At 41.3% G+C, this 8,575-nt stretch overlaps 1 protein-coding gene across 1 annotated transcript; it reads right to left on the bottom strand.

Moving 5' to 3' along the window:
- Positions 1 to 1,817: 1,817 nt before the first annotated feature.
- Positions 1,818 to 6,934, bottom strand: DUT (deoxyuridine triphosphatase). The gene is made up of 6 exons (XM_053988180.1): positions 6,703 to 6,934; positions 6,135 to 6,226; positions 5,040 to 5,084; positions 3,580 to 3,654; positions 2,584 to 2,654; positions 1,818 to 2,162 (listed from the first exon to the last, which is right to left on the bottom strand). The coding sequence occupies exons 1-6, from the start codon at positions 6,861 to 6,863 to the stop codon at positions 2,106 to 2,108; spliced, it is 501 nt and encodes a 166-aa protein (XP_053844155.1). The 5' UTR covers positions 6,864 to 6,934; the 3' UTR covers positions 1,818 to 2,105.
- Between the last annotated feature and the right edge of the window lie 1,641 nt (positions 6,935 to 8,575).

The following is an 8,575-nucleotide window of genomic DNA, read 5'->3' as shown; positions in this document are numbered from 1 at the left end:
GGCCTTGCAGCAATCTAAAACTCATGACATGCTTCTCTAGAGAAGTAGTGAAAAACAATGGAAAGAAACTCCACCACACGGATTTTCAAAACAAGTGAGCCTTTTCTGGTAATGACAGATAATGGTTTTAATGTTGACAAGTTACTGCAGGCATGCATATTTAAATTTCATTTTTCCTCTATGTCTGAGATAGCTCCTGAGATTGTGCTTTTTTTTAAGCAAACACTTATCTCAAAATCTGTAGTATTAGCATTATTTTAAAAAATGGAAATCAGATCAGTTTCCATCAGGTACAACAAATAATGAGTATCACCTGAACTCCACCTTCTTCCTTGTAGGTTGCTGTTCCAAGTGAGGTCTCTTGTAGCATCTTTTTTAAAAAAAGGACTTGCATGTCCTTTTTTTGCTGGGAGGTGGGTTTTTGCTTTGGGAGGTGAAAACTAAAAATTGCAGCAAAACTTTCTCTTGACTTACAGTCCAGGAAGATGAAACAGCTTTTCACAAAAGGATCATAGATTTTAACACCTTTAAACAGCCTTTAAGTTCCTTTTTGGCAGGTTACAGAACTGAATAAAATTAGTGTCAAGCTCAGCTTTCCCAGTTCATTTAGACTGCATTGGTATGATGTGCTCCTTGCTTACAGTTGCCTTTTGCAGGGTGTGCCTGCTCCTGTCTGGGTGTACAGATCCAAGTACAGTGCTGTGATGGGGGATAAGGCTCAACAGCAAACCGACTGATCAGCATATCATGCACTTAGAGGAAAAGGCTTCTACCCTAGACAAAGGTGAATCTACTTGTTTCAGCACTGCCAAGCCAGTGTAATGCCTATCCCATGGCTAAAGGGATCTGAATGCTGTTACACTGTTATTCTCCAGCTCCTTGCATGGGTGGGCAGGATAAAATATATAAAATGTAGTATTTTGGGCCTACTTCACTAAAAATAGTCCTAGACAAGAACATGAAATTAATACCAACAGGATTCTCCTGAGCTGAAACTACCTAGCAGAAGAGCAGTATGAACATCAGCCTACAAAGGGCACACCTTTCCACTGCTAAAGCTTAAAGCACGGTGTTTCCTACCTGTGATCTTCCAGATAAGAAAATCTTAAAAGTACAGACAGCTGCAGGAAAAAGTGTTTGAGAGCTTCAGAGCCTTTTCTAATTCTTTTATGTAAAGTGAAAGAATAGTCACTTTTCTTTCCTTTTTTGTTTCTTCTCTTCTCTTTGCATGTTCTTTCACCTAAAAGTTAGAGAGCCATTTAAGAAATTCCACACACTTACTGGATCAGGTTTAGGATAGATTAAAAAAAAATTCTCTGTTAACTGGACAAAAGTGAACTTAAAAAAACAAACTGTGCACTGCTTCAATAATTTAGATCTTTTCTTCCATATAGTAACATATGGATAAATTTGTAACAAATATTCCAAAAGTGTAATTCAGTCTTAGTTACTACATAGAAGTTATTTCCAGATGAGTTGTGTTATTTAACTCAAACACTGTATTGCTTTTTCTTTTAATGTAAGAGAGCTGAAAAATTTGTCACTTGAAGATGAGCTAAAGATCAAACTCAGAACTTTAGCTTTGAACAGAAACACAAGTATTTGGACAGGTTGTAGAGGATGCAATATTAAATATCTTTGTCTTACTCTGATTTTGGTGTCAGAGTGGGAAATCCTATCGATGCTGTCATTGATGCTGTATAAAATAGGATCTCAGTATGAAATACTGAACCATGCTGAAGATAGCTTTCAAAAGTCTAAAAAATCTGGGAAGGGAACAATTGGCTGTTGTAGTTTAGGTAAAATAAAGTACATCATTAAGTTATTTTTTCATTTATTACAGTATAATTGCCACATAAACAATGTGTTCTTATTGCTGAGGACCAAACATCTTGAAAGAGAAAATAATACTTCAACTAGTAAGTCAAGCCAGTCATGCATATTTCCTCATTATGCAGACAAATTCACTGGAGGATACATAGGGAGAAGTCTCAATAAAACTTGAAATATTTTTATGTACTCCAAAAACCCTACTTCTAATTCAGATGAAAATTTAGAAATAGTATAACAAAAAAACAAAAACAGAAAGCGTATTCAAGTAACTTTCAGTTCTTTCCAGTAGAGCCAAAGCCACCTTCGCCACGTTCTGTATCATCCAGAGCCTGAAAGACATCGATTATGATAAGCTGGTTTAGTGCCTTAACTTGCCTTTTGTTTCTATACAAGATATATTGTCTATCATTTACTTGTAACAAGAGCTATAATTAAGAAACAAAAAAAATGTATGCAAGACTCTTTAGAATATCTTTGTACAAGCTTAAACAAATGCTTGTGAGACAACAATTTCTAGTATATACTGAACTGTTCCTCAAAAACTCTGAAAACTTACCAAAAAAGAAAAAAAAATCTATGCAACTATGTACAAAGAATCAAGACTTTCATTCAGGTAGTACTGCTACTATGCAATTTTACCACCGAAAGTAATTTTAGGCAAGTATTTATATAATGAATTTCATCTTATATACAAGTATCTTAAAGTAATAATCTTTGGAAAAGCAGAAATATTTTCTTTTGGCAACTTACTTCAACTTCTTCTAGCTCAGGATAATAAATGCGTTCACAGATGAGCTGGGCAATTCTATCCCCTTTTTTAACTGCAGAGAAGTTAAATTATTAGTTCCTTCAAAAAAGTGAACAATGAATATAGACTTTAGACAATCTCCTTTAAAGAATATCAGAATATACTAAAACTGAAAACACTTATTAGAAACCTATCTAAACAGATGTTAACAGACCCAGAAAAATACAGGTTAATATAAACTTTTGTTTGGTCCTTCTATGGAGACTGTCAGCAGCTGTACCAGCTCAAGGCCTTTCCATTCATTCTGCTGCCATTCTCTGGCATCTTAAGTTCATTATGTGTAAGTACTGCAGAGAGGGAGAGACAGCTGTATGAATAATGTAGCTCCTTTTATGAACTAGACCCAGGAATTTGGGGGGGAAAAGGCAAACTGATAAAAGAAAAACCGAGTTTCTCACTAATAACTAATCTGGCTCACAGAACTTCCATAAGCAGCTTGTGATGTGGAGATGCAGAAGAGGCCACAAAAGCACATCTCTTGCAACTGGGCACTGAAACTTAAAACTGACTTTTTGCAGAAAGACAGTGTAATAAAGGGAAAATCCTGTCTTTGTTACTCATGTTTTCCAGATTCTGGAGGTTTTCCTCAAATTGCTCAGCTAATCTTTTTTTTTTTTTTCAGAGAGAGGTAGTAACTTAATAAGTTGCATTTCAGTACAGCTTGTGAATCTAACGCTTAGCTAAGGAGGGATGTTTTGGTTTGCTTTTGTGGTGGTGTGGTGGTTTTGGGAGCAGTTTTTTTGCATGCTGCTTAATTAGCTATGAGTAGAATCTTGACATGTTCCCTTGAGAGGACATTTTGAAATACCTATGTTTTTGTTAACTGAGAGAATAAAAATGTTCCCAGCTAGTTCTACCTCTGCATAAACTTAAAAAAAAATAGTTTCTTGTTCCCAGTCAGATGGCTGAAAATAGGCTCTGCCAGGCTTAACACTTACCTTCAAATGTCTCCTTGCCAAAGTTGAACAGTACCACGCCAACATTTCCCCTGTAATCCTCATCAATAACACCAGCTGTCACGAGAAAGAATTTTAAGAGATGCCCAGTTAGTAATGTCAGTGTATGAGATAACTAGATAATATAAGGTTTAGATTAATAAATGACTACAGTAACTTATAATGACATCTTTTATACTTCTGATGCACTACTAAAAATATATATGCCAATACTGAGACATCTAAAAATGCTAATCAGTCTTGCAAAAGGAACTGAAAAACACCATCACATGTCAGGAAGCGCTTTACCACTATACTACTAATTTTAGTAGTAATACCTTTTCTGAAATCAAGACAGCTGGACTAAATTCAGGCCCCATTTGTTCTGCTAACTTCAGCTTGTTCAGTGTCAAGCAAAAATCTGTTCTTAACTCTTAACATTTCATTTGAGAGCTATGGATTTGCACAGATCCAAATCCTGTGCCTCTGGCAAGGTAACAGAATCAGAGCTGTAAGGAAATGACTGTCATACAGCTATATTCTAGTACCAAGACTATAAAACTAGCTTACTCTTGTATTTTGTATCACTGTATTAACTACATAGTTCAGAAGATTGGCTACCAGTTCAGAAGATTTGCTACATTAAAGCAATTCTATTCTGCTTCTTTAGAGTTTTTCTCTCAGATAGAGGAAATGTATTGCCAGTAGAAAACATGAGTTTGGGCCTCCCTGTGGTCCCAAATATGCATTTTGTAGTCTACTTGCAGAAATAATTTAAATACTAAAATTAAATGCCATTCCGAGACAGTCCCCAGCTTATACAATGTAATTAGAGATTCCTAACACCAGAGGAAACTGTAATATGAGTGTACCTCCAAGTTTAATGTTGAACCACAAAATGCACATTTAAGAATAAAAACCTATTTTTAAAAGTAGTTCCTTCAGCTTTTGAAAAAATTGTAGTGCAAATGACCCCTAGTTACCCTGCAATCTCTGCACTAGTTCCAGTATGGAAAAGGTATTTACACAGCTCTCTTATGTTTTGGGTTAATCCAATGGCACTCTGAACAGCTTCCTACTTAAGGTGCTCGCAACACTGGGAGTTTCTCCTGAGTTTTGAAAATTTAGAAAAACCTGCAATTCTCAAGTTAACTTGCTGGTTTAAAAAATTGAGAAACCAGCATGTAAGAAGCATCTGTAATGCCTAAGCCACAAAGTATGGCAGGTACTGCCTACAGAAGTATGATACAGTTATTATTTAAAAAAAAATCAGTAATATTTTTTTATAATTAAGAAAGTTTTAACATAATTATGATGATCTGTCTCTCTCAGGTGTTAGCCAGGTACCTCCTTTTGCCAGACTTGCCAAGAAACCATCATTTATTTGCACATTACAGTGTGAAACTAAGGCACTTCTGTGAGCAATACTTACCAAGTCTTAATAAAAAGAACAAAAAGCTTACCTCCAACATCTATGAAGTGTTTTGCAGCTAAACCAGAACGTGGTGCTAGAAAAGAATTTTTCAAGTATTACTATTTATTTCTTTAAAAAGACAGTATTTATAGGTTATACAGTGTGTTTGCACAGAGTCTTGGCAATGACAATTGTTTCCACAGTCTTTTTAAAATAAACATATTATAGGAATTACTGTAAGAGTTTACATATATATTAAACAGAATAACAGCTGCAATAAAATTGCAATTTCTAAGTAATTGAAACGTATCTTTATTTGACCCGCAATTGCAGAGTAGGTTTCTCCAAGGGAGGCAACTGGAGCAGACAGACTGTCTAATCTTGATTTTTGGTGACTACCACTGGTTCAGCATCATCTCAGAAGAATATTAGGTCAATCCATTTAAGTTATGTAGGCAAACAACACCTGGCAAGGAATTTCCTAAGCAGTCTTATACACAGATAAATTATATGTGGGGATTTGGGTTTTTACTTACCTTAGTCTACTGGGATGAGGAACTAAAAATGATATTATCTTTAAATTTTTTTTTTTTTTGAATAAGAGAAATGCATGTGTTCTTTTATTCTGATAGTTTTCTTCCACTGGAGTGGCTATTGCTTTTTTAATTTAAGAATTTATACATAATTCAGATAAAGAATGCACAAAATAAACAGAATATATTGTACAGGTTCTCTCAACTATTCTATCACACTATGTAATCAAATTCTACTACACTGGTGCTCTGGGGTTAATTTTTAAACAACCAGGGATGCATTTTCTCTATGTCCAATACCTATTAGTCTTTGTGATTTGAATTCTGAAACTGCATACAAATAATGAACTACTGTGGAGCCTATAAAGCTGTACGTAGAGTACAGGCATTTTTGCTGATCATCCTTTGGTCACCCTACATACACCAAACCTCAAATGTATCTGACAACAGGTAACAGGAAAATACTACAGGATTTTGTAAATCACACAGCCACATGGCATCTCTTTTTTGTGTTGACTAATTCTGAAAGCTTTAGGCAGAATCTAAATGTGAAGACGGTGTCAAACCTGTTCTAGAATGACTCTGCAGCCTTTTGACAGCTGTGTACTCACCTACTCGGCCATAGCATCCAGAAGGAAGTGCTATTTGAATGTCTGTTTTCACCACAGCCTTTTCCATGGGTGGTATCACACAGTCATAGGCACTGCATTAAAGAAAGAAACACTGGTTTCTATAGAATAGTTTTTAAAGTTTTTTTACTGTAACTTAAGATACAAAATTACCCAGAATTAATCTGCCAGGGAATTTATACCATGAAATTTAAACAGCAAATATTTACAGATTTGCGAAATTTAATGCAGATCCTAAAACACAAGATGTTGCCGTTCTGATGGCAACATCCATCAGATGGCAAGATTCCAGAAGTGTCATTTGAACAGCATACTCCTGCTGGACTACAGATACCCGAAGAGGATCGGGGATGGAGGAGCAAGGAAGCTATGACTAGATCAGCTCTGGCCTCCTCTCCTGCATGGCTAGCGAAACTGTCCGGGGGCTCAGCTCGGCAAGAGGCCACGAGGGCCCGCTCAGCCGCCGGAGCCCCCTGCCGAGGGCTCGCCGAGCGGGGCGGCACCGAGCGCGGGCTCCCGCCGCGGGTGCCGTACCCTCACCCTCCCTCACCTGTACAGATCGTAGCCCGCAGCCCGCGCGGAGCCCCTGGAGGGGGCGAAGGCGTTCTCGGACAGCTTGGTGAAGCGCAGCCGTGCGGAGACCTCTCCAGGCCCCGAGCCCTTCTGCCTCTTGCTGGGAGACGGCTGCGGCACGGCCTCGGAGGCGGGCATGGCTGAGGGACCGGGAGAGACGCTGTGAGGGACGGCCACCCGCGCGCCAAAAACCCGCCACAACCCGGCGCGGCCCATGGGGGCAGGAGCAGGGGGGGGAAACCGGCCCGTCCGCGGCCTCTCCGCGCGCGGCGCAACCCAATTCCCCCCCTCGGTGAGAATGGCCTCGCCCAGCTCCTCCTGGGCACCCCGCGCCCGCGCTGAGGGTCCCGCCCCGTGTCTCAGGCGGGGCTCGCCCATCCCCCCAAACCGCGGCCGCTGCGCCGCAGCCGGGCGGGCACCGCGGGGAGCAGAGCGGGCCCGTGGTGCGGCTGGGGAGCGTGTATCCCCCAAAGCCCCCGAGGGCTGCGGGTTGGACAGTGTGTGCTGCCCCGCAACTCCCCCAGCCCTCCTTACAACGCCCGCAGGCGTGCCGGAGCCACCGGAGGCACCGGGCCAACATAGTGCCGCCGCTGCCGTGTGGGAAGCGCGCCATGGACCGCTCGCCCGGCGCTCCCCGCCGCGGTCCGCACGGTTCATGGGGCGCGGGCGGAGGCGCCGGCGCCCCGTTCTCCCCCTGCCCGGGCTCTACCTGCCGGCGCAGCCCCTCGGGCATCAGTCCGGCCCGCGGCGCCCCTCGGGATGCGGCGGCGGCGCTGCCTCAGGCTGGCGGGCGGACCCCGCGGGCCGCGCGGCGTTGCCGGGGGACGCGATTGCGGCTGCACGGGCGGGCGGGGCCGGGCCCGGCGCGGGCGGTCGTGGCGCTCTCGGGGGAGCCCCGGCGCTGCCCGTCTGCCCGCCCCGCACAGCCAGGCTGGCAAACAACCGCTGTCCTCAACAGTCGCGGGGTGGTTGGGGCTGAGACGGACCTCTGGAGAACATCCAGTCTAATCCTGCTGTTAAAGCAGATCTTCTTAGAGCACGTTGCACAGAGTAGAAGCAGAAAGAGATTCCTTCAGAAATGGTCAGGTCACGGCAGAAGCGGCCTTACGAGAGGAGAACAGTTCTTGATGATGAGGTGGATGGGAAAATCTCTCAATGCTAGGCCTGCCCTGTTCTTCTGTCTTGAAGCAGAAGATTATTTCAGTGTCTTTAATACACTCAGCCATCTTGCCATTTGATTTATGATGTAATTTCCCCCCTATTTTTCCTATATCTATGTCTTTCTCACTACATATCTCTCTACATATGGATATATTCTACAGGACATACCTATATCCCTATAAGTAGGGAATTTCCTGAATTGCCCCATGGCTCTGCTATGGGCTGAAAACACTATCCATTGGATTCATAGTTTCAAAACTGTCCCTGGTGAGGCTAATGAAGTTATTTGACTCTGCATAATAGCTACAGACTTTTTGCTGGTCTAGATTTTGTCAAACAACTAGTCTTTGTGATTTTAGTTTTAAACTCTTAAGTGTATGGGATTGTGTCCTTGTTGGGTTATGTTTTCTAAATGCAGCCAGATGGCAGTGAAACCTTTACTACACATTGCAGTTCAGTTGCAAAAGGTATTTTTAAAAATGTCCCAGTTTTGTCTTTCTTTTATTCCTGTTCAGTATTTTCAGTCTAAATAGTATGAACTGTTTGAAGGATATGTGTAACACAGACCCATGTGAAAAAACTACTGAAAATATTTTATGGCTTCTGATGTAAGCTATCCAAAAATTGAAGTTAATAGGAATTGAAGTTGTATCAAACTAATATCTAATTGTAAATGTTTATTTATACAA

Source organism: Vidua macroura, chromosome 12 (genome assembly GCF_024509145.1).
Source record: "Vidua macroura isolate BioBank_ID:100142 chromosome 12, ASM2450914v1, whole genome shotgun sequence".
NCBI lineage: Eukaryota > Metazoa > Chordata > Aves > Passeriformes > Viduidae > Vidua > Vidua macroura.
The sequence above is the reverse complement of the archived record's forward strand: the minus strand, read 5'-3'. Positions and strand labels throughout refer to the sequence as shown.